Here is a 26,897-nt window from a genome sequence, read left to right as displayed (position 1 = left end):
CTTTCCATTAGCCATGTAGCTACATCATCACCTAGAATTCTTTTTTTAAGTTTATTTATTTATTTTGAGAGAGAGAGAAAGAGAGAAAGAGTATGCATGCAAGTGGGGAAGGGGCAGAGAGAGAGAAGGAGAGAGAGAGAATCCCAGGCAGGCTCCACACTGCCACGCTGTCAGTGTGGAGCCCTATGCAGGGCTCGAACTTACGAACCGTAAGATCATGACCTAAGCCTAATTCAGATGCTTAACTGACTGAGCTGTCTAGGTGCCCCCATCACCTGGAATTTAAGCCTAAAATGTGTGGCTACTGCACCAAAAATAACAAATACTGTAATTGTCAAACTGTGTGATATCAAGCATTGTAATTTCTACATCTTAGGAAGGGTATGAACAGCAAATTCTCCAGAGCTAAGAAGACACAGTTATTTTGACGTTGACACAGCTCTCCTTTGAGAAGCCTGTGTGAGCTGTATGGCTCTGGATTGAACAAAGGAGCAGAAATCAGGTGCAGGCCCTGTATGAAATCAAGAATTGCTTGGTGTGAAAAGAACTTTTGTAAACTGCAGAACATAAATCAGATTGACATGTGAGGCAGTCCGTACTTACATGATATAATGTCTTGTGTTCATCTTCCCTTGTTTCACAGTCTATACTTGAGACCATTCCAGCTCTACCAGTTCATTCCAATGGATCTCCAGACCCTGGACAGTCAGTTCAGAATGCAGTGAGTGGTGAGCAACACCTCCTTCTCTATTGAACTTAAGCTGTGTCTTCTTGCTTTTGTTCTGGCACTCAGCACAGTTACCAGTAACGTTGTCAAGGCAGAGTGTGTGTTTTTCTTCCCATTTTGATTCTGTCACTCTAGCACTCACTCCCTGCCAGCTCCAAACACCCCATTCTGTCACACCAGACAAAATTAATTGAGCCAAATTGGAAGCAGAATCTTTTTCTCCTTCACCACCATCACATCATTTAGAAAGTACTCACTTGGGTAGTGTCTTTGATTTGAGGTCTCTTTCACAAGTAATCTGGATCTGCTTAATAGTTACAAGTGGTCCAGGAAGTAGGACACTTCCAGAAATCTCTACTTACGCTCAAGTGTAAGCAGCACCAGAGAAGCTTATAACCTACGACGTTACAGGCTTAGCTTTTAACTGGGCCTCTTCCACTTGAGCATTGGGCATGCTCCAGGGGCTCAGTATGGAATCCGAAATCCTCCTTATAGGAAGTAGGCTCCTTCAAGACCCTACTCTGGTGAGTCCTTGAACCTTTCCTTAAATATGTGCCTCTTCTTATATACAACAGAGCTTCATACTTTCAGCATTAACTTCTAAATTCAAATGAGTTGGGGTGATGAAAATGTTCTGATGTTTGTTATTCAGTTCAAATTACACCTCTAAGAGATAAAAGTCTACTGGGGGTGGTTTGTTGGTTTGGAGAACTGTAATCACCACTCTCCAAAAAAATCTATGTATAGAGCTATAAGAAGTTAGAGTATTATTTAACAATTCATCTTCTTCCACTTTAAATGCAAGCCTCTGTATGAGGAGTGAACATCAAAACTCCCCCTTTGCCATTTCCTAAGTTTTTACTGCATCCATTTATTGTATTTTTAATCAAAAATACTAATACTGGGGCGCCTGGGTGGCTCAGTCGGTTAAGCGTCCGACTTCAGCTCAGGTCACGATCTCACGGTCCGTGAGTTCGAGCCCCGCGTCGGGCTCTGGGCTGATGGCTCAGAGCCTGGAGCCTGCTTCCGATTCTGTGTCTCCCTCTCTCTCTGCCCCTCCCCCATTCATGCTCTGTCTCTCTCTGTCTCAAAAATAAATAAAACGTTAAAAAAAAAATTTTTTTTTTTAAAAATACAAAAAAAAATACTAATACTAATCAGTATTTCAGTTCAGAACTTTACAGACTGTTGATTTGCAAATTTTCCCATTTAAGTTTTAATATAAGATTCTTTAGGTCTTCTCTTATTTCTTTTCATTGTTGTTCCTTGTCCTTTGGTCACTGTCTATAGAAGAGGGTAGAAAAGATGAGTTCTCTTTTTTGTAATCAAATTGGTCTTTCATTGCATGTGAACAATTTTTCCAAGCAATGAAAAAAAAAAATGGCAAGCCAAAATCTTAGTCAGAAATTAGAGTTTAGGGTTACTCAGATGATTTCTGGATTCACTTGTTTTTGGTCAAGGAATCTATTGTCTTACATTCCAAACTACCTCAAGGAAAATATTTATGTGGGACATTATACCCATTGGGCTGTTTCTTAATAAACAGCACACAAGGTCAGGTAACCAAATCAAATCCTAAGAATTTGGATTAATTTACCAGAACAAACCTAGCAGTGAAGTCCAAATTTAATTTGAACACATCTTAGGAGACAAAAATCCCATAGTTTGGGAAAAACAATAAGAGAAATGAATTTAGGCAGGAAGTGTAGTGGGGTCTCTGCCCTTCCTCCTTCTGCCTTAAGCTTCTGCTTCCCCAGTAGCGGCAACATTGGGTTTAGGTGGACTTAACTGTAATATCATGGTAACATAGATCTACCTCATTTGTGGGCTTTCCTCTAGTAATCCTCTAGTGCCTTTCATGAGATGTAAAAAGTAAGATTAAAAACATGAGATGAAATAGAAAGTTTGTTTGGATAATGATTATAGAAATTCATTCATATGGAAATCTGATGACCCCACATTATCCTTTAACTGAAATCCTCTGAGTGAGTCTGATGCTTTCTTGGATGGAAACATTCTGACATGCCTATAAGTTAACTTATAAATATTTTGTACTTACTTTACAGGAAATGATTGTAATTGATTAAGTGACTTATAAAATATTATGCATCTTTTTTTTAGATGATGTTTATCTGGAAAAGAACATTCCACCAGAAACTGAAGAGCTGTCCTTCGAAGTATCTTATTCAGAAATGGTTACAGAGATTCCAAAAAGAAACAAATTTAAGAAGTCCGAATTTAAGAAAGAGGACTTCACCTTAACTGTATGTAAAGCCTTTCATGATTATTCCAGTAACTTCCTGTAACTTTTCCATGGGACAAACTAGTATTTAAAACAAAACAAAACAAAACAAAACCCACATCTGTGTGTAGAGGAAAGGTCAGGCATCGGTGTTGCATAACACCAGGGCACCATTTATTGTGCAGTGCACAGCCTGCCTAACAGGACTAGGTTGAGGAAGAGTTGTGAGGGTATACGCTTGAATACTGTTTTATAGAAGAAATAGGATTTCCTGGCTTGTGTGCTTTCATGCACTTTATATCCTTACTTTACTTATAGGTTAGTGCAGATTCTAACTGTATACCTAGTTGTGCCTCTAGAAGCCACATATCAGAAGGGGGTACTGCAAAGTCACAGTCATTACAATAAGAAGTGAGCACCAGGGGCGCCTGGGTGGCGCAGTCGGTTAAGCGTCCGACTTCAGCCAGGTCACGATCTCGCGGTCCGGGAGTTCGAGCCCCGCGTCGGGCTCTGGGCTGATGGCTCAGAGCCTGGAGCCTGTTTCCGATTCTGTGTCTCCCTCTCTCTCTGCCCCTCCCCCGTTCATGCTCTGTCTCTCTCTGTCCCAAAAATAAATAAACGTTGAAAAAAAAAAAAATTAAAAAAAAAAAAAAAAAAAGAAGAAGAAGTGAGCACTTAATGGGACAGGTACTAAAAATTCATCAAATATAGACTCAAGAGTTTATATTATTATTATGGAATAGGCAAGTAGAGCTATAGACTTCATTATCCTGAAAGCCTCAGTATGTATGTATATATATCTCCAGGATATTCTATCTTAAAAGCCCACTATAAGAAATATGTTACATTGATCTATTGGCTACTTGATAAATGCATTTGTGAAGCATTCATGATGTAGAACCCTGAATATTCTATGCTGATGAGAGCTGGAGGCATGATGAGCAGGGCTCAAGCAGTTTCATGGCTAAAGGAATGGGTCATATAAAAACTGGCAGTCTTTGCCTAGGTAGCCTAGAGACCGTTCCCAGACAACCTCCCCATGATGGAGGGGAGCAGGAGGGCAGAGCAAGAACTGTAAGACTCACTGAGTGCCTTCTACCAGCTTGATGCTGCATTAGGTATCCTCTTGTAATCACCCTGTGACTGCTCCCATTTTACAGCTGAGAAAACTGAGGCCCATGGGGTCCTGGGTGGCCCATGGGATGATTAAGTGTGTGACTTCAGCTCAGGTCATGATCTCACAGTCCATGAGTTCAAGCCCTGTGTCGAGCTCTGTGCTGACAGCTCAGAGCCTGGAGCCTGCTTCAGATTCTGTGTCTCCCTCTCTCTGCCCCTCCCCCGCTCACACTGTCTCTCAAAAATGAAAAAAACATTAAAAAAGAAAAAAAAACTGAGGCCCAAAGAAGTTAAGAAATATATCCAAAGCCCGTCAACAAATAGGAGGTAGAAACAGGATTTAAACCTCCATGTGTCAAACTCCAAAGCCCCTCCTGGTCCCTAAGCAGTTTCCATGTTGGTAGGGCATGAGAGTATTCTGGGGCAAAAAGGAAATCCAGTGGGACTCTGGTTTCAGGGGCATCCCTCCCAATCTTTAGGGAGAGTCATCCAAGAGAGGATGCTGGTCCCCAGTTCCCTCATCCAGGCTGTCTGTCGCCTTCTGAGATTTGGGTCATCTGGGGTGCAGGTCAGTCTCTGATGAAGAACTTTGCGTGGGATTTAGCAAGTGGTAATTACTCCATGAATAATTGCAGTTCTTGTCTCTATTGTTGTTGCTGTATATTACCGTTATGTGGGGCCTTGGTCTCAGAAAGAAGGTAAAACAGCTCAGCTTTTATAGGACAAGGTTGCCCCAAACCACATTCTGCATTTTGTTGTTTTAATTTTAAAATACTTGAGGTTCCACAGAACAGTTGTTGACTGAATGAACAAATGAATGAATGAGTGGCTGGTTTAAAAACCTCAAGAAAGCTCTAATTGAGGGAGCCCCTATGGAGAACGTACAAAGATTTGTAATTGAAATAACTGGGATTTTTCTACTTTAGCATTTGTTTCAATAGCAGGTTTTTTGAGAACAAAGCATACTTGTGGTTATTATAGGAGAACAATCTCTCCTTTAAAAGGTCTTACTTGTTAGTCTTCACAAGTATTTTTGGATTGTCAAAGACTTTTTGTTTTCATTTTGCTGTATTTTGTTTCCTATTGTGGAAATAGAGAATATAGCAATATCATTGTCTCAAAACTTATAGGAGGATTATTTGGCACTTTCTATGTACTTTTCCTTTTTAGGAATATTTGGAGTCCTCTCCATTTGATTTTCAAGGTAGAGTAACTGCTGTCTCAGCAGGCATGTGCAGTGAGATTCAGTGGGGAGATTCGTTCGTCTTTTAGAGTTTGTAGAAGAAAACAGATTGTATCTGATGAAAGGACTGATGGTCCCCCACCCCCAAAAAGATACATCAAAAGCTCTTCTGGGAGCACTTAGCTGTTGTGCCTTATATTCCTGGGTCACATGTGCCCGTGGTAGGTACATTCCACATGGTGCCTGGGACATCATTTGACAACAGAGGATGTCTCTTCGAAGAAACAAGTTTTCACGGTTGTGATGATAATGTTGTAGTACACTTCAGTCCACTGTTTTGTTCCTAATGTAGCACAAGAGCGTTCTGCAAATGTTCTAAAAACCATTCATAATCTTTCTATGACACAGCTTGCTCCTCACAGATTTCTTACAAGTAGCATGTTTTGCTATACAGATTTAGGATGCCCAGGTGACATTTAAATGAAGGGATGATACTTTTCCTTTGCCATAAAAAAATAAATATCCTCCATATGTATTGTAGAAATTTATTGTCCAGAAAACCAGATTCGGTCTAACTGAAGCAGGAGACCTGTCTTCTGAAGATATGAAGAAGATCCGCCATCTGTCTCTGATTGAACTGACCGCCTTTTTTGATGCCTTTGGAATCCAACTGAAAAGAAACAAAACTGAGAGAGTAAAAGGACGAGGTAGTTAAGACAGGTTTCTTCTGATTTTAACTCTTTGGCGCACTGGAATAAGCGCTTTTCTGATTCTTTTTTCTTTCTTTCTTGCCCATTTTACAATGAAGACACTGGGATTTTTGGAGTTCCGCTCACAGTCCTGCTGGACAATGACCGAAAGAAGGATCCTGGAGTGAAGGTTCCCCTGGTGTTGCAAAAAGTGAGTGGAATGTAAATGAATGGGGAAAGGATAGAGCCTCATGCTGGCAGCTTGGTATCTGGAAACCCGCTGATGAGTTTTCTTTTAGATTTAGAGACACTAAAGCCCTCTTAAACCTCAGGCCCTTGGTGATTTTCAGCTTTGCTTATTCACCCCCATAACATCCCCACAGCACTGGGGCCACTTTGCCTTGCTGTGAACTTGTGGAGCCTGTGACACTGTCTGACCTTAAAGCATCAGGTGATGGACACAGATACTCTGTACATGGCTTCCTTCTGTTATGTTTTCTCCAGTAGTTTCTAAAGGTTACTTGTCTGTGTTATATGTTAGTATTTGATTATTGTCTCTAGAATATAAGGTGACCATTAATTATCAGCTATTACATTGACTAATTATACAAGTATTTGCTGAGCTATCTCACAGGATGGCTGTTTTTAAATATGTATGTGTAATCATTTAAATGAATTCACCAAACAAAGCTTAATAAAGCCTAAAAATCAGCTCGTCTGGTGGTTTTTCAGGTATCACTAGGGAGATAGGGTATATTTAGACAAAGAAGAAGTTTGGTGGAAGGGAGTTTTGAAAAATGATATTATCTGAACTGTCATCTGCCAATATCTCTGAGACCATGATTGCTCAATACCTGATTTAAGTCATGTGTTTTATAGCCAACAATTTACTTGGGTTTACCCAAGTGTGCATTTATTCAACAGTGACATCCAGTGGCACATTTAAAATTCCAAGCCCTAAACACAGATCTTGTTGCAAAAACTTAAAAAATTGAGTTTTTAAGTAATATAGGAAAATAATTGACTGAAGAAGCATAACACTTATCTTATTCACCATAACAATGCTATGTCCGTTTATTGTGTTCTCTCTGAACTTTGTTGCCAGTGCCTCAGATTGAGCTACTCCTGAAGTCAGGTGATTGATTGATTGATTGCTGCTGATGAAGACGGGGGATGATGATGAGAGAGAGCTAAAGGGTGCTGGTGATATGCCAGTGTGCACGGGGGCATCTGTAGGGCACCTCTCCTGCGTGGGTACCATCCATATCCTAGCGTGGGGAGTCAGCAGCGAGCAGCCAGAGGGGACTGTGTTTTCTACTGCTGAGGCCACCAAGGAACAAAAGGATAAGCTACCTTGCCCTTGAACACACAGCCAGCAAGGAGGAAGGGTCAGAGGGAGCACAGCGTACACCCACAGCCAAAGTCCATGATCACACTAAGATTTTCTTTCCTTCCTCGAAATAGAATTATGACTTCTGTCTTGTGTGTAAAGGACAGAGTTTGAAAACAATACGTAAAACATCTAAGACTGAGAAGATTCAACACATGAATTTATATTATTGTGTAGATGCAAAAACCTAGCACAGAACTTAGCAAATGGAAGGTGCACAATAAATGCTAGTTCAACTCAATCTGGATTTATACCATGTTAGCAACTCAATAAATGTTAGCTATTACTCCCCCTGTGGTCAGGAGTTCCTCATTGAAGACAGCTAGAGGTATTATTCGTCTACTCCTATGGGAGAGTCTTTTTTTATGGACATATTTCTTTGGCCTAAATATCCATTTCTCTCCATACCCTACAAGAACTACCTTAGTTCCAGGCACCATTATTTCTTGAAAGGAAAATAGCAGAGACTCTGGGTCCTCCTGTGTTGTGTGAATAGGGGCAAGTCCTTTACCCTTTCCATGCCTCAGTCTCCTCAGCAGTTGGTTGGGGGTATGGTTAGCACCTGCCTTAGAGGATCAGTGTGAGGATTACATGAGTTAATAGATGCAAAGTTCTGAGAATGGGGTATCTGACACAGTAAGTGCACCATAAACATTAGGTATTATTATTACTATAACAGCATCATCATCATCATCGCCATGGGAACTCCTGAGAGGTATAAACCTTTACAGTTTCTACCTCCTTGGTCATATTTGTAGGATTCCTGTAGTCTCTCAGCTAAACTTGTTGCATCTGATAATAGCAAATTTAGAATCTTTCCTATTGGTCCATCTGCAGAAAGAGATAGAGTAGTCAGATCTTAAAGTGGGCAAGTGGCCACCTACTTTAGTGGTCAAGAGCCATTACTTTTGAAGGTGGTCTTGGGAAACCCCCAGGAGGTTCTCAGTCTCCACTTCGTTTGTAAATTGGAGGCTACTGTTGATTTCAGAGGCAGTTGTAAACATTGAACAAAACATTCAAGTACCAGTCACATATATATGCATGGTAATTTATTGATTGTTGTCACCATCATTATTATTTCAGATGTTTATAATTATATGGAGGTATTTATTTTTATAACATATCATTGCTTTCTAGTTTTTTGAGAAAGTTGAGGAATCAGGCCTGGAATCTGAAGGAATTTTTCGACTTTCTGGATGTACCGCCAAAGTCAAGGTACTGAACGTTTTCTCTCTTTCTATTTGGAGATCTAAGCCAGCTAGACCTGGTTCACACAGGCCCCAGGTTGCAAGTCCTCTGTTGTTGTTGTAGCTGTGTTGTTGTTGATAGGACCACTTGATCCTCGTGTTCCTGGATACCTATGATTAAATGTTTTATATCCTTTTAAATTAAAACAACAACACTAAAAAACCAACAACAGCGAAACAACATACCAATTCACCATCAAAAACTGCCGCTTATCTTTCTTTAGTTTGGAAAAGTTGAAATGTCCCAGCATTGTTTTCTGGGTTAAACATTTTAGTTGGCTGTGTTCCTCTCAGTCATGGAATTCACCAACCCAATGTTACGTGAGCCCTGTTGCCATTATCAGTTGCTTTGAACTGAGAAACATTCTCTGGCTTTCCTTTTAATGAATGTCCTTATAAGAATATGTAGGAATGGTGGTCACCACCGGAATAGTCACTCAGCCCAGTTCCACTTAAGGTGATGTTAATTTCTCCATATGAAACCACCCAGGTAACATGATTCCTTTTGCTTTGCTTTATTGCTTCTCTATAGTGGCAAACTGTACAGTAAGTACCATAATGGAAAGAAGCACTGAAAAGCTTTTCTTATAAATTTCCAGTAAGACCTTCCACTTAGTCTCTGGTGGTGGGGGTGCATCACAGGAAGGAGTCCCACTCTTCTCAGACCACTCCCTGGCTGGTAGACATGAGAACCTGAGCAGTTTTAAACAGTCAGTCCTTGAGTAAAAAAGTCTCAGGATGAGGGAAAAATTAACTTGGTTGCAGTGTGTAGAGGTAGAAGAGCATCTCTTCATTACTTCATTTTGGTACATGGTTTGGGCAATCCTATTTGTATCAGAAATCTCAGAGTTTTTATTTAGAGGTGTGATGAGCTGTTTTTGTCAGTTGAAACTGAAAATAAATAAGCTGTGCCTGTTGGAAGATTCTGAGGTGGAGTCAGGAGTAGAAGAGGGTTCTCTGGGCATAGAGTTGCTGCAGGACTGGGAAGGCCGTGCCTCAGACCAGATGCAGGGCCGATGCTGTCCTTCCCTGTTGCCCCACCTGGCAGAGGGGCCAGATGCCAGCTTCCGCACCGCACTCGGCCACTGCTGGGCTTCCTGTGAAGAAGGGGATGAGGCAGAAGAGCTGGTGTTAACTGTGGGGGGAGTCGGTTGGCTGGGAGTCACCTGCATTATTTTGTGCAGGTAATTCGTTTTGCAAGGGAGATCTGAGCAGTGCACCACGCTTTGCCAGTGGCAGAAGGGATTAGGGTATTTTGGAGAGTTGTAAGCTCCCTGGGAATGGGGATTGCTAAGTGCTGGCACAAGGTCATTTGAAGGGCAAGAAAAATCCTAATGACTCCTCAAGATTTATTCTTTCTTTGTTTTTATGTTTATTTATTTTGAGAGAGAGAGAGACAGAGCACAAGCGGGGGAGGGACACACAGAGATAGAGAGAGAAAGAGAGAGAGTCCCAAGCAGGATCTGTGCTGTCAGTGCAGAGCCCGACAAGGGGCTCAATCTTGCAAACTGGGAGATCACGACCTGAGCTGAAATCAAGAGCCAGATTCTTAACCAACTGAGCCACCCAGGTACCCCATGGTTTATTATTCCTAAATTGAGTCTGCTTTTTGTCTCAGGTTCTGATGGGTATGGTTCTTATATGTACCCTGAATCAGAGAATGAAAGTTGTCATATCTGTTGGGTCAGAGAACCAAAGGAAAGTCAGGGAAACAAATTTCCTACACACAATTAGAATTCATTCCCCTAAACCTCTCTCCATAATTGGGAAGCTGCATTTGCACATTCTTCCTGGCCTCTGTGTGTGTGTGTAAAACATAATGGAAATGATTTAAAATTTTTTTTTCAAAATAATCAAAAGGTCAGCCTTACACAACATCTGTTGTGTGCACGAAGTTTAACACCATAGCACAAGTTACTTTTCTTTAGCTAATCTTTGACTGAAAAATGCTTGCCAGAGGCTAATAATCCCTTCAAGAGTGTTCTTATAGGCACATGCATTCCTGAACCACATTTAGGGAAAAGTCCCTTTTCTCCCCTAATCGGGTTTATGTAGTTTCAGCCTATTTCTTCCATCTCTTATTAGTCTGAAAATGTAATCCAGATGTTTTCATGGTTTGAGCTCCAGGAAAACCAATGTGAAAGAAATCTGGGCCAGCGAACAGAAACAGGGGACTATCGTAGTTAGAAAGACATTGTAACTTGATATATTAAAGGGGTCTTTATTTCTCTCCTTTGTTCAAACTTTAAACTACTTTTGTAAGTTCATCTGTTAGACTAGTTTTTCTAGGAATGTGCTTCGGGAAAGACAATTAAAAAACCCTCCATTATAATTATCCTCGAATTGTGCCAAATGGATGATGCTAACACTAACGTATCGTTATGAACAATCCAGCCCAGGTTTGTGCTTTCAGGGCCTGGTGAGACGAACAGGGACACAGCCCTGGGGGGCAGCTGCTAGCTTTGACCGCACAGGGAACACAGCAGTGGAGCCCATTTCTGTATTTGAGGCCTCAGATCATTTGGAACCAATTTAATGCTTTGGTGTTTCCAATGATTTTCTTTTCCAAAAATGACAGAAATTTGAGCCAAACACTAGGGAATACATTTTATGGAAGAAGGCAGACTGTTTGACATGCGAGGTTCTCTTTTTTTGTGACTAGCTGCTCTCAGTGTTTCATAATTATGTTACTTGGTCTGCTAGTTTCCCTTCCTGATCTGGTTTTTGAAGCTGAAGGTGGGTCATTTACATTTTCATAAAACAGCCTCTGAAATGGAAGCAGGTTGTATATTTGCTCAGAGCAGATTTCAGGACGTGGCATCTGACCCTTGCCTAGTTTTCTCATTAACACTGGACAGAAAACATGACTTCTTTAAACTTTAAATGCTTCCTGTCTTTGGCAAACTAAATCCAACGCCTGGTTTATATGGCTTCATGTTTAGGACCGCCGTGGAAATGTTAGCTCTGGCCCTATGTCCCTCAGTTTGCTTTAGTCAGAAGGAAGAGAGGACATTCTTTCTCTCAGTTTTGTTTTATACTAGCCATCCAGACAAGATGAAGAGATACTATGACCCAAATAACTGCATATGCATGGGCTTCCCATAGTAATAATACTAAAGGTTATTACAGGCCAACAGGAGGGGGGGAGTTATGAACAGCCAGCATTTATTGAGTGCTTACTGTGTGGCGGGCCCTCTCCCCTGAGCTTTACGTTGTATGATCTGATTTAATCTGTGAAGTCATTTCAATATCCCTATTACACAGAAATGTGGGGCACAGGCCTTAGAATTAGTCAGTTGTAGAACTGGGAGGAAAATCTAAAGAGTCTGGTCATAGAGCCTGTTCTTGGTTCTGGAGCCATGTTGCCTCTTAAGCTGCAGGGAACAGCTGACAGGTTAGAATGGTAGTCACGTTACGTTTCAGACAGCTTCCTACAGCAGAGGGACGTGGGAGATGAATTTGAATTATTCTGTTCACGCTGGTGCTTCCTGTCTCCTTGAAATCTGTTTCCCCTTTGCTTTGTGTGGCAGTGGCACCAGGCAATGGATGGAAGTCATTTGCTGCTTTCCCTGGCCTTCTTGTTAACACCACCTCCATCTACCCATGACGCAGGCTCGCAATCAGAGTCATCTTGGACTGTTAAGTCTCCTCTGAATAACCCATCACTGATTCTTGAGAATTTTCTCTCTCAGGCATTTCTTCAGTGCCACCTCTCCTTTCTGTCTTCTGGCTGCTTATCCAGGTTAGTCCTCCATTTTCCAGAAATGGTGCCATGGCCCAGTAGTTAGTCTCCTTGCTTCTAGTCCATTCCCCAGTCAGCACCAAGCTCTATTCTCCTCCAAATCACTTTCCCATCTGGTTGTCAGAAAAGATAAATCTCACCTTGTTGTTCTGTTGCTCGGACATGTTCCTTGTTGCCTCATGGCCCATGGAATAAAGTTCAGTCCCCTGAGGGTTGGCTCTGGATTGCCCCCCAGCCTCAACTCTCTCTCTCTCCTCCTTGCCCGTGATGCTTCAGCAACACTGAACTAATTGGAGTTCCCCAAACACAGTGGGTCTCCTTGCATGTGAACCACCACTAGAGCGCTTTCTGCTGTCTTGGAGCATCCTTCTGTTTCTTCTTCCCCTGAAAAGCTCCTCAGACTCGAGAGCTGGCCTGAGAAGAGTTAGATTCTCCTCTTTCATGGCTGCAGTGCATCTAGTATGTGCTCTGAGTTACATCGTGAACTCACAAGACAGTTCCATTCACTGGACCACAAGATGCCCAAAGGCAGAGAATGGCATCCTCCTCTTACCAGAGCCCAGTCTATTCTCTACTTCTTTTATTCTAGGAAAGCCTTTATATGTATGCTTCAGTGCTTTACAGAGTGTATTTATCAGCAAAACATTGCTTTATTTGCTCTATTATTCCTATTAGATTGAGAGCTTCTCAAGGACAAGAAAAAAAATCTCCTTTTGCTGTCATTAGTAAGGGCTAGAGGGTGGCTTGGAATCATGTCTGTCTCTGTAAGGAATGTGTCCTGCCAGAGTGTCCCCAGTGTTGCGGGCTCGGGGAACGATGAGAGCATTAGTGTCTGGGCTGGTTAATGAGCAGCAACTTGGTTGGGAAAGGTCGGATGCGCAGACTGACTCTGACTGTGTGTGACTCAAAGCACTCAGTAAATAAAAGAAGAGGCCTCAAAGAAACTGAGGGTTTTCAAAATTCTCTCTTTGGAGTAGTGTCAGTTGGGGAACTGACCACAACTACCTAGTATTAATAGGCAAACTCTGTATGTAGTTCAAGGGGGTTAGTAGGATATGAGTTTGGCTTTGAAAAAGAATCGTGGAGAATGGTGGCACTGATAATCAAATGAATCATAAGAAAAATGTATAACCCAACTAAAACTTAGGGAGGCTTAGTAATTTTTTTAAAGTACTTACACAGTGTTCCAAACCTTATGAAGGATTGGGCAAGCATGCAAACATGTGGAAGACATGGCTTAAAACTTCACTGTAACTGCTCCAGGATGATGTCATTGATTTGCATGTTGCAGTGAGGTCAGAGTTCCTTTATTGGGATATTTTTTGTTCTGCATGAGAACTAGTTGAGAGGCATACATTCTTGTTCTAATTTAGAAGTAGATGACAAGGATGGCAGAAAGAAGAGATTATGACAAAAAAAAAAGGGTAGTGAAGGCTTTGTCAAATCAGTACATTTATCCTGTGGGGATAGGTGATATTCTTCCAAAACCACAGAAACAAAAAACTTGAGAGAGAGAGAGAGTGAGAGACTGTACGTGCACACATGTGTGCATGGGGGAGGGACAGAGAGAGAGGGAGAGAGAGAATCCCAAGCAGGCCCTATACTGTCAGCACAGAGCCCGACATGGGGTTCTGTCTCACAAACCATGAGATCATGACCTGAGCTGAAATCAAGAGCCAGATGCTTCATCGACTGAGCCACCCAAGGGTCCCAAGATTAACCTTATTCTTTTCTTTTTTTTAAATGTTTGTTTATTTCTGGGAGAGAGAGAGCGAGCAAGTGGAGGAAGGGAAGAGAGAGAGAGACACACACACAGAATTCAAAGCAGACTTCAGGCTCTGAGCTGTTAGCACAGCTTGACGCAGGGCTCAAAACCACAAACCATGAGATCATGACCTGAGCCAAAGTTGGGTGCTTAACCGACTGAGCCACCCAGGTGCCCCATATTAACATTATTCTTAAAAGGTTTTAGAAGAATTCATTCAGAAATAGCTATTTCAGTTCATTAATTATGTTGAAAAAGTAAGGCTTTGGAGATGTTGGCTTTTCAATCTGTTTACAAAAATAATTTATGTAATGACAGTTTTTATAAGGGAAAAAGGGGGTCAGGTGGTAAAAAAAAAAAAAACGCCTTGAATGTTGACTGTTTTTCTTGATTTTCAGCAATACCGTGAAGAACTGGATGCCAAGTTTAATTCTGATAAATTTAAATGGGACAGAATGTGCCATAGAGAAGCTGCAGTAATGTTGAAAGCATTTTTCAGAGAACTACCCACCTCTCTCTTCCCCGTGGAATATATACCTGCCTTCATCACTCTAATGGAAAGTAGGTAGAAGAAGTTAAGTGTGAATGGACTAACATATCAGGTCAATAAAGTGCCACAGAGCAGAAGAAAAATGCATAATCACATATGGTCGTAAATGTACAGATTTGCTATTTCCTGGAAGTGCTTAGTGAAGTATTGAGTTCGATGGTAGACAATCATCTCTTTTCATATTTATATATTAAGTTTGGTAGATAAAAGTTAGAGGGTTTGTAATTGTTAAAAGAGAAGATGTTGAAAGTCAGGCTCTTGAGATTTGAATTCATGCTCAGCCATCTGTTAGCCATGTAATCAACCTTTCTCAGCTTCATTGCTGTACCTACAAATTGCGTATAATAATTGCTTGTCAGGGTTGATATGGTTATTGAATGAAGACATCTAGAATTGTGCCTCATGTGTAATAGTCCTTCCAAATATAGAAGGTCTCTCCCTTCTTTAAATCTGAAGTCCTGGGTTTGATGATGTGTAACACACAATATAGGCCACACAGAAGATGTTTTGTCTCTGAAAATTACAATATCACTATACTGTTTTTGAAAATTACAGTCCCCTAGATTAGGCCTTAAGTGAGGAACTTGGATAAAAGCATGGAAACTGGAAAGTGTGTGTTGTATTTGGCAGTGAGGGAATAATTTGGCATGGTTTCAGCCTCAGGGTTGACTATTATAGAGATGTGACAAAAGAGAAATTTAGGAAAGTAGAATGGGGCTACATGATGGGGGCTTTGCCTGCTAACCTGAGGAACTCGGGGGTCACAAGCCTAACTGTGTACAAACCTTAAATAAATGGCAATTCCACATGGACAGAAAACACCAGGGGCAAACAGAAAGGACACACCCCGTATAAAGAGGTTGGCCACTGCTCAACTCTAGATAATGGTTACCATGCGGGAGTGAGAGCCAAAATCCACACTTTAATGGGGAAACTGTTAATTTGAAAATATCAGCCACAGATTCAAATGTGAAAACACTGTGTGAGCCTAACAAATGATATCTATATCTGCCAGTTTACAGCTTTCTGCAGGTTTACCAGACATATAAAATCCTTAAAACCACCAGAAAGAAAATAATGGCCAGGTTCTAATTTTTATGACAAAACTTGTCCTAAATATTAATAGGTTCTAAGTCTGTAAAAATTTTAACTAAACCAGATTCATAATATAATCCTTTGGGTCTTCATAGAAGAGAATATGATAGGCAAGGCAGGTTTTTTTCTTAAGCTTTAATTCACATGCCATCTGTGACCAGTATCTCTTTTCTTCGTATGAGGTAGTGTTTTGTTTTATGAGAGAAACTCTCAAAAAGCTTCATTCTTTTTGTGTTTCAGATACTGTGTTTTGTCAGTTGTAGAGTTTCTAGTTGGTGCTTTTTTAAAATTGAAGTATAGTTAATACACAGTGTTATATTAGTTTCAGGTATACAGTGTAATTATTCAATAATTCCATACATTTTTCAGCACTCTTCATGATAAGTGTACTCTTAATCCCCTTTATATTTTTCATCCCTTCCCTGCCCACCCCCCTCTGGCAACCACCAGTTTATTTTCTATATTTAAGAGTCTGGGTTTTTTTTTGTCTCTCTTTTTCTGTGTTCATTTGTTTAGTTTCTTAAATTGCACATGAGTAAAATTATGTGACCCTTTTTTTCTCTGACTTATTTCACTTAGTATTATATCCTGTAGATCCATCCATGTTGTTGCAAATGGCAAGATTTTGTTTTTTATGGCTGAATAATATTCCATTGTATGTATATATGTATATACATACACACATGGTATACATCGAATGTGTATATACATATACATGCACACATCACATCTTCTTTATTTTATTTTATTTTTCACACCACATCTTCTTTATCCATTCATCCATCAGTGGATGCTGGGGTTGCTTCCCTGTCTTGGCTGTTGTAAATAATGCTGCAATAAACATAGGGGTGCATATATCTTTTCGAATTAGTGTTTTTATTTTTATTAGTTGAATACTGGAATTATTGGATCATATGGTATTTACCTTTTCAATTTTTTTAGGACCCTTCATGCTGTTTTCCACAGTGCCTGTACCAGTTTGCATTCCCATCAATAGTGCACGAGGGTCCCTTTTCCTCCACATCCTTGCTAACACTTGTAATTTCTTGTGTTTTTTATTTTAGTCATTCTGACAGGTGTAGGGTGATATCGCATTGTGGTTTTGATCTTCCATTTCCCTGATGATTACTGATGTTGAGCATCTTTTCATGTGTCTGTTGGCCATTTTTATGTCTGTATGTCTTCTTAGGGAAATGTCTATTCAGGTCCTCTGCCCATTTTTAAAATCAGATTATTTGGGGTTTTGGGGGGTTGGGTTATATAAGTTCTTTATATATTTTGAATACTAACCCCTTATCATATATACCATTTGTAAATATCTTCTCCCATTCAGTTGGTTGCCTTTTTGTTTTGTTGATGATTTTCTTCACTATATAGAAGTATTTTATTTTGGTGTGGTCCCAATAGTTTAATATTGCTCTTGTTTCCCTTGCCTGTGGAGATATATCTAGAAAAGTGTTTCTATGGCTGATGTTAAGAGATTACTGCCTGTGCTTTCTTCTAGAATTTTTATGGATTCAGGTCTCACATTTAGGTCTTTAATCCATTTTGAGTTCATTTTTGTGTGTAGTATAAGGCAGGGGTCTAGTTTCATTCTTTTTATGTGACTGTCCAGTTATCCCAGCACCATTTGTTGAAGAGTTTATCTTTTCCTCATTGGATATTTTTGCCTCTTTCGTCATATTCTTGCCTCCTTTTTAAGTATTTTCTTTTTTTTTTTTAATGTTTATTTTTGAAGGAGAGAGATACAGATAGTGAATAAAGGAGGGGCAGAGAGAGAAGGAAACACAGAATCCAAAGCAGGCTCCAGGCTCTGAGCTGTCAGCACCGAGCCCAACTCAGGGCTTGAACCCACGAACTGTGAGATCATGACCTGAGCCGAAGTCAGACACTCAACCGATTGAGCCACCCAGGTGCCCCTAAGTCTTTTCTATTTATTTGCTGAGATGGCCTATCTTTTCATTCATTATCAGAATACTTTTCCTTCACATCACTGAACATAGTTATGATAGATGCTTCGGAATCCTTGTCTGCTAATCCCCACAGATGTGGGTCATCTCAAGGTTGGTCTCTGTTGATTGTCTTTTCCCTTGATGCACCACTCTTGCATGTCAAGTAAATTTAAACTGTATCCTGAACAGTGTAAACATTGTGTTTTGGAGACTCTGTGTTCCATAATTTCCCCAAAGAGTGAGGTTTGGAGTTCTGTTATGGTTTTTGTCATTTGTTTGTTTGTTTGTTTTTAAGCCAACCATTTATTTCGACCCAAATTGAACTCAAATTGCCAGTGGTCTTTTGGAAGCAGCTCAACCATCAATCTAGTTATTTAATCCTTACCTGTGCTACTCCATACATTCTTGGTTTAGGTCAGCCAGGACTTTATGCCAGAATCAGGGCCTTTGCCCATAATTTCCCAGTGGTTTGTAGGCATCTTGAATCCTGTCTTTTAGCTGTTGAGGACAGAAAGACTTGAGTTTTCTTTTGGAGCTTTAGCTACCTCATGCAATACTGACTATAGCCTGACCTCAGACTAAAAGCTAGAGAAGTGGGAAACTCTCCCTGTGCCATTCTCTAATTCCAGGTGTCCAGTCTTCTGAATCTGCCTGCTTTTACTAATTCTCCACTGCCTTAGGGAGTTGTTTTTTGTATTTTGTCCAGCGTTTATAGTTCCCTTCAGGAGGATTGGTCAGGAAGGAGCTTACTCAGCCATACAGAAGCAAGAGTTCCTCCCTTCAGTTTATAAGCCCCCCAAAATAGGATTTTTTGCATAGTTTGCTCTCCTGGAAAATGGGCTGCAGAAGTATTATCTTTACTTTAATCTGTCGTGTGTATACTAAATAATTTCGTTACAAAGTGGTGCCACAGAGGATTTTATTGTGTTTGTGGCTTCTTGGTATTATAAAATTATGCCAGATCTGGTCAGAGAATCCTATTAAGAAAGGTATACAAATACACTAGTTTCTGTAGCATCATTGTTCCCCATCTGACCGCAGCCAGTACACCTCATTGAAGGGAGAAAATCTGGAAAATATCCTGAAAAGGTTCACAGAGGAGTCCACGTTTCTTTGTATGACTTTGAAAGTGAAAAATACTATGTTGCAGTGATTGATTTGATAGCAGCCGACCCCGCAGGAAGCCCAGAGTTCTGGACTCCTACCAGCAGGGAAAATGGCCTTTTTGCTACCTTAGTGTAAGCTCTAGTTATAACGAGATTTTCTGAAGGAAGAAATTGTGGATACGTGTGTTTAAGCTGCCATTCTTTATTCTCTAAAATGGGGTTTGGAGAGTGTAATCATTGAGTGTAATTGCTTTCTCTTCCGAAACTCGGCCCCAAAATTGTCCACAAAATTAAAAGACTAATAGTTCATCCATCAAGCGTTAGATGCTTTTATGAAAAGTTTAATAACTTCCTGGGAAAATAATCCTAACCAGGGTGCAGTAAATGAATTAACTACAAAACGGTTAACCACGAAATGGTGTAGGGGCAAGTTACCTAAATAAAATGAAAATAGATTATTTGCCAGTTTACAGAGTTTTAGTCTTAAAAGTATTTTCATAATTGCTCTGAAATTAGTAGAAATACAGAACCTGCAGCTGCATTTGTTGCTCCCCCAGCCAGCCAAAGAACACTTTTGGTTGCATTTGAAGATTAGCCAGCAGTTTATGCATTAAAATAATGCCTTATGTGTCCCTCAGTGCTTTATACTGAGATATGCTCCTGATAGTTCCTATTAATCAGGTAAACTCACATCAGTGTACATTGGCCATTTTCAAAAACATCCTGAACCTGTGTCATTCTTGTTTACAAGTTTTACATAAATTTCCAAAAATCCACTTGGGGATTATGCCAAGAGAATGATACAGCCCTATAATAATGTTCCCAACTGTTTGTCTGTTACATGATTATGTACATTAGTCATCTACTGTTAACTAGGATGTGCACCATCTCCTGTAACCCAGTATCTTGTCACAAGAGTGTTTCCACTGCTGTAAAGCTGAGTAGCTTTATAGGCAGTTGACTACCTTTTATCCACTGAATATAAATAGATTTTCCTTCAACTTGAAAACTCTCCAGGGATGCTAGAACATAATGCTTCCCTTCAGGAACTCCCCACCAAGAGACCATTGTGAAGAGAATACAGAGAGACAAAGAAAAGCCTAGAATGCTCTGATATGCTCTACATTTTCAGCACAGCTGGTTGTGGATTATCCAGTTGTGGATGGAATCCCTAAAATTCTTTCCCTAAAACAGGGAAAAAAGCCAGCTTTGAGAATACTCAAGTATGAATGCCAGCCCTCTGGCGCCATCTTCTGTCATTATCCAGGAATAAAATACTCAAGAATCCCTGGAGATCCAACTGTAGATCTAGAATAAGTGTCATTAATCATAATAAAAAGAACAGACACATACACAGGTAACTATGTACAGGCATTGATGCCAACGCTATACATACTCACTTCATTTAGTCTTTGTAACAACCAAGTGAGGTAGGTATGACTACTCCCATTTTACAGATGGTAAAATAGTAGCAATGAGGGCTTAAATAGCCTGCCCAAGGTCATTCAGTAACTAAGTAGTAGATGCAGGATTTGAACCTGGTTCTAGAATCTGTGCTCCTAATAATTATACTTTGCTGCCTCATCATGTGGAAACAAGATTTACTTTCTGTTGACTTGAGCTTTTAAACCTTCTGTTTATAGCATACAGGTAAAGCAGGGCCACTGGAAGTACTTTGAAAAGGGAAATGTTATACAAATCTAGAATTATTTTGAGGCTCTCACTGGCCACCTGTCTCTACAGTGGCATCATGGGATGTGAAAAAGGAGTTGATAGACTGAGGCTCTTGTCCAGGTTAACAAATTTACATTGTTGGGCACAAAACCTGAGTCTTTACCACTGAAAGCTGTCAGGAGCCCTCCTGTGCCACCAGATGTTAGGAAGAAATGCTGTCAGAATGCTTCAGTGTTGTTCAAAATGTGTGGTTATTTCTGTTTTCTTGTTAGGAGGGCCTCCCATCAAAGTACAGTTTCAAGCTTTACACCTCATGGTCATGGCACTGCCCGATGCCAACAGGGACACAGCTCAGGTATGTGGTATCAACCTCATGGTCTGTGATTGGCCCTTCTTAGAGAAAATGGTTCAGATGGAAAAATGGAACCCAAGATGACAACTGACTAAGCCAGCTCAGCACACTGCCAACCTATAATTGTCTTTGCGCATTCCCACTGGTGTTCTCCTGAGGAAGGCAGGAAAGAATGTAAATCCTGGAATCTTCTTTGAACATTTCAGTTCTATTCATTCAATCCATTAAGAGGTACTGAGTATCTGTCTAGTGCCCGGCACCAGGCTAGGGTTAGCAGGAGGAGAAGCACGTAATGTTAGAAGTAAATGAGACCATTATGTAAGCTGCAGAATATAAAACTCTATAAGCTGCTCACTCCAGTCTAGTGGCAAAAGATCCAAGGAGTGTACTCATGGAGGAAATTTGAAATCACTGATTTAAATGAAATTTGTAAAATGTTTGGGTCTTAAAGTTTACAAAAATAATTTAATTAAAGAATCCAAAGATCTTGGAATTTTGGAAATCACCTGATAGGGTGTCCTCATTTTACAGATTAGGAAAATTAGACTCAGAAAAATAATTTCTCCATTAATATATAATAGAACATGTAATCGAATCATACTCCATTATTCTCCCGAATATTCTTTGCTTTATTTCAGATTTATTTCTTTGCTGTATGTTGGCAAAAATCAAAAGGTCCTCTTGTTATTTTGTAATGATTCTGTATGCAGTGGGAAATTTGTTATAAGTACAACAGGTGTTTGGAATCTTTGAAATGAAATTGAGTTAAGATGAGCTGGAAAGAGCCTGTAATTTTGAGGCCAGTAAACGTAACGCTTGAAAATAAAGGTGATTCTTTCTGCTGCCTCTTATCAGACATTTCAATTTGGTGAGGACCTTTCCTCCTACCTAATAAAAATATCTAGGTCAATTATAATGTATGTCAATTATATCATATCCTCAGCCCAAGGATGGGAATTGGATATGACATAAGAATGTCTGTGTCTGGGGCGCCTGGGTGGCGCAGTCGGTTAAGCATCCGACTTCAGCCAGGTCACGATCTCGTGGTCCGTGAGTTCGAGCCCCGCGTCGGGCTCTGGGCTGATGGCTCAGAGCCTGGAGCCTGCTTCTGATTCTGTGTCTCCCTCTCTCTCTGACCCTGCCCCGTTCATGCTCTGTCTCTCTCTGTCTCAAAAATAAATAAACGTTGAAAAAAAAAAAAAATTTAAAAAAAAAAAAAAAAAAAAGAATGTCTGTGTCTAATGTAATTCAATAATTTTTCAAAAGCTGGAAATTTATTAGCTTGTTTTTGGGGCTTGTGTTCAACAACGTTCTTTTATATATAAAGGGAAAAAAGGATGCAACTGCTATCAGATATTTTGTTCAGAAACAAGTAATTCGATACTTTTCTAACAAGATCCTCAAAAACATGGGAGTGGTGAAGAGGTTACACATACACACACGCGCACGCACACACACACACACAAATTTTTTCCCACTCTACAGTGTGACTGGATCTAGGATTGAAGCTGGTATGGTAGAGGTCAAGAGCTCTGACTCAAGAATTAGATTTCCTCAGGTCAAATCCTGGCTTTGCCACTTACTTAATTCATACTGGGTGAAGCTACTTTAATTTTTTCATTAGCTTCCTCATCTGTCAAACAGAATTAATAATAGTACCCACTTCACAGGGTTTGTAATGATGACAAAGTCAGTGATATATATGAAGTATTAAGAATAATGCTTGGCTCACAATAAACCCTCAAATTAATGTTAACTATTAATTACTATTATGTGCTACCCATTTTCTCATTAAGAATACTACAGCAGATTCAAACTTGAAAAACTAAAGAATATCTTTTATTCTCTTTTCTTTCTTTTTTAAAGATTTCAGCCCTTTTGGTGAATTTCAGAAGGTTCTGATAAGTATCTGTACTTTGGTGGCTTAGCCAAACTTTAAGCTTTCTCAAATCTCCCCCTCTCTCTCTCTCCCTCTCTCTCTCTTTTTAAATGCCAAGAACAACTTCATGTAAGCATTTCCCTTTGGTCTGCTGAAATTTGAAAACTGAAAAGCATGGAAAAATGACCCCCAGAAAGTAAAATTTTTTAATTTTTCAATTGAGTTAACATTTGGACTGACTAATGAGATACACATTTTTTTTTTAATGGGTTTTCCTTTCCCAAGGAAACAGTAAATAGTTTTCAATGAAAATGCTTTAAATTAAGGTGTTTTTAGGGGTTCCAGGTGGCTCAGTTGGTTAAGCATCCAACTTCGCTTGGGCTCAGGTCATGATCTCACAGTTCATGGGTTCGAGCCCCACATCGGGCTCTGTGCTGACAGCTCAGCTTCTGTGTCTCCCTCTCTCTCTCTGCCCCTCCCCTGCTCATTCTCTCTCACTGCCTCTCAAAAATAAATAAACATTAATTTTTATTTTAATTAAGGTGTTTTTAAGGATTCCTTTTCTTCCTTCATAACAAAACTTCACTTCATGTTTATTTGAATTGCAGTGCTTCCTCTTCCTGGTTTTACTACATAACTTTAATATTTGTCAACCTCATTTTGGATAAAGAAAATAAAACAGTGCAAACTTTTACTTATAGAGACTCCAATATAATAAACGCTATAAAAATGGAATACTTTCATGAAGCAGACAATTGAATGAACAGTTCACATATCTCATTAGCGCTTTTAAGTAATAAAGGGGACAGCATTACACATTTAGTCATGCTATATAGCCATGCTGTAGTTTTGACAGTTTTCTAGAGGGCACCATGAACGGGTATAGAAATGAATGACAGCACCTAGTGGTGCATTTTGATAATCTACAATAGTGTGACTGCCGTTTCTTGCTAGGCCCTCATGACATTCTTCAATAAAGTGATTGCCAACGAATCAAAAAACCGAATGAGTGTATGGAACATTTCTACTGTAATGGCACCAAACCTTTTCTTCAGTCGAAGCAAACATTCTGATTATGAAGAACTACAGTTAGCAAACACTGCAGCCCACATCATCCGCCTAATGCTTAAATACCAAAAGATTCTGTGGAAGGTGAGTAACGGTGTGATGACTGTGATGTTTTCTTTGGAAGTCCACCAGCACCCAGGAAATGTAAAGACTCCACGAGCGAGTGATACCCTTAGTCACAGGAGGAAATATGAGAAGATCATCCCAGGCTGCCTGTGGCATCTTTGTAAATACTTTCATGACTGTTCCTGAATATGTTTCCCCTCTTAGACAGGAGTGCTTCTCATTTTCTCTAAAATGTAAAGACAAGGGGCGCCTGGGTGGCGCAGTCGGTTAAGCGTCCGACTTCAGCCAGGTCACAATCTCGCGGTCCGTGAGTTCGAGCCCCGCGTCGGGCTCTGGGCTGATGGCTCAGAGCCTGGAGCCTGTTTCCGATTCTGTGTCTCCCTGTCTCTCTGCCCCTCCCCCGTTCATGCTCTGTCTCTCTCTGTCCCAAAAATAAATAAACGTTGAAAAAAAATAAAAATAAAAAAATAAAATGTAAAGACAAATGCCACACTCTGTTTCCAGGATACTGAGTGGCCAGAAGAAGTTACCATAACTGAAGATGGAGTCTACCGGGGAGTTTTAATCCAAACACTTTCCTTTCGATTCAAGTAGTGTTTCTTCTCCAGGTTCCATCTTTCCTAATCATGCAAGTCAGGAGAATGAACGAAGCTACAATGCTGTTAAAGAAGCAGCTCCCAAGTGTCAGAAAGTTGCTGAGGAGGAAGACCATAGAACGAGAGGTAATGGCAAGAAACTAAGGGCACAAATGTTGTTACTGCCCAGGTTTTTATTCCTCAAAGCATAACACAAAGTAGCTTGTAATTTATAACCAAAATATTCTCACAAAATATCAGTCTTGTGACCATAAACATTATGGAAATGGTGTTCATAAGAGAGTACTGTGGTCTTTCCATTTTGTTGAAATATGTGCTTCTGGTTTAAGTTCTTGAAATAGGTCTATCTGGAAGATTATTTAATACTCTGTGAGGTACTTAAGTCTAAAATGGTTCTCACAAAAGATAAAAGTCAACCTTTTAGTCCTGTGTGAACTAGAATTAGGGCATTCCAGTATCTAGTATGTCTAATAAATAGAGAACGATTTCTCTAGTGATTGGATAATAAAAGAATATTTAGTCTTCAAGATTAGTCTTTAATCTTCATTGCATTTCAAAGAATTTTTGCTTTAGCATAGTTTGTGTAACAAATAAACAACTGTATTGAGATACAATCCTCATATCATACAGTTTTTTATTTAAAGTGTAAAATTCAATAGTTTTTAGTATATTCACAGATATGTGAAATCATCAATGCAATCAACCTTAGAACATTTCATCACCTGGAAAAAAATACCATACCCTTTGGCTATCATCTCCCTAGGCACACCTCTACCATTTCCTCCTGTCAGTCCTAAGCAACAGCTTATCCACTTTCTGTCTCTATAGAGTTCCCTATTTGGGACTTTTAATGAATTAAGTCATATAATATGTGGTCTTCTGTGACTGGTATATTTTCTTTAGCATTATATTTCATGGTTCATCCATGAACCATGGCCAAACAGTATTCCATTATATGGATTTCCACATATCTTTTTATCCATTCATTTATTGATGGACACTTGGGTTGATTATACTGTTTGCTTATTATGAATAATGCTGCTACAAACATTTATAAGTTTATATGTGGACATATGTTTTTACTTCTCTTGGGTATATGCTGGGTAATAAAGCAACTCTATGTTGAGTCATCTGAGGAACTGCCACACTGTTTTCCAAAGCAACTGCCCCATTTTTACATTTTCACCAGTAGTGTGTGAGGATTTAGATTTTTCCATATCCTCACAAAAACTTATTATCAGAAAGTTTTATTCTAGCCATCCTAGTGGCATAGAGTGGTACCTCATTGTGGTTTTGATTTTCATTTCCCTGAAAACTAATGATGTTGAGCGTCTTTTCATGTGCCTGTTGGCCATTTGTGGATCTTCCTTGGAGAAATGTCTATTTAGCTTCTTCCCCAATTTTTGATTCGGTTGTCCTTTTACTATTAAGTTGTAGGGGTTCTTCATATATTCTAGATACAAGTCCCTTATCAGATGTATGATTGGAAAATATTATTTCCCCTTCCATGGGTTGTCTTCTCAATTTCTTGTTTGTGTCCCTTGATGCACAAAGGTTTTTAGTCATGATGAAGTATAATTTATCTACTATTTCTTTTGATGGTCATGTTTTTGTTGTCATATCAAACAATCCTTTGTCAAATCTAAGGTCATGAAGATTTGAACTCTTTGTGTTCTTCCAGGAATTTTCTAGTTTTAGTTCTCACATTTACATCTTTCTTCCATTTTGAGTTATTTGTAGTATGTAATATGAAGTAGGAGTATACAAGTTCTTTCTTTTGCATGTAGCTATCCAGTATCTCAGCATCTTTTGTTAAAAAGACGAATCTTTCCCCCAACAAATGGTCTTGACACTATTGTTGAAAATTGACCATAGATGTAGTAGTTATTTCCAGACTCTTACTTCTGTTACATTTATCTATATGTCTCTCCTTATGCCAACAACACACTGTTTTGATTACTGTAGCTTTGTTTTAAGATTTGAAATTGAAAATTAAGAGTTCCAACTTTTTCTTTTAAATAACTTTGTTATTTGGGGTCCCCTAATTTCCATATCAGGTTTAGGATCAGTTTTCTCATTTCTGGAAGAAAAAAACAACAGTAGTTGGGATTTTGATAGAGATTTCATTGAATATGTAGATAGATTTGGGAAATATTGCCATCTTAATAATATTACATTTTCCAGCCCATAAAAATGGGTTATCTTTCCATTTATTAGGTTTTCTATAATTTCTTTTAACAATGTTTTATGGTTTTCAATATATAAGTCTTACACTTTCTGGATTACATTTATTCCTAAGTATTTTATTCTTTTTGGTACTATTGCAAATGGAATTGTTTTCTTTTTCTGTTTTTAATGTTTATTTATTTTTGAGAGAGAGAGAGAGACAGAGCATGAGCAGGGGAGGGGCAGAGAGAGAAGGAGACACAGAATCTGCAGCAGGCTTCAGTCTCTGAGC

The 26,897-nt window shown here is 39.6% G+C and overlaps 1 protein-coding gene across 9 annotated transcripts in view; it reads left to right on the top strand.

The window, feature by feature from the left end:
* ARHGAP28 (Rho GTPase activating protein 28) overlaps positions 1 to 26,897 on the top strand; it is a 228,510-nt gene that overhangs the window by 179,981 nt on the left and 21,632 nt on the right. For all 9 annotated transcript variants that reach the window (XM_045458487.1, XM_045458480.1, XM_045458482.1 and 6 more), the window contains 9 exons: positions 644 to 728; positions 2,849 to 2,991; positions 5,810 to 5,975; positions 6,077 to 6,168; positions 8,485 to 8,562; positions 14,500 to 14,662; positions 20,751 to 20,833; positions 23,664 to 23,861; positions 24,452 to 24,565. In XM_045458487.1, the coding sequence (XP_045314443.1) occupies positions 644 to 728; positions 2,849 to 2,991; positions 5,810 to 5,975; positions 6,077 to 6,168; positions 8,485 to 8,562; positions 14,500 to 14,662; positions 20,751 to 20,833; positions 23,664 to 23,861; positions 24,452 to 24,565 (1,122 nt within the window). The remainder of the gene's footprint in view (positions 1 to 643; positions 729 to 2,848; positions 2,992 to 5,809; positions 5,976 to 6,076; positions 6,169 to 8,484; positions 8,563 to 14,499; positions 14,663 to 20,750; positions 20,834 to 23,663; positions 23,862 to 24,451; positions 24,566 to 26,897) is intronic.

The sequence above is a fragment of the Leopardus geoffroyi genome, chromosome D3 (genome assembly GCF_018350155.1).
Source record: "Leopardus geoffroyi isolate Oge1 chromosome D3, O.geoffroyi_Oge1_pat1.0, whole genome shotgun sequence".
Taxonomy (NCBI): Eukaryota; Metazoa; Chordata; class Mammalia; order Carnivora; family Felidae; genus Leopardus; species Leopardus geoffroyi.
This window is presented reverse-complemented; position numbering and strand designations above follow the sequence as displayed.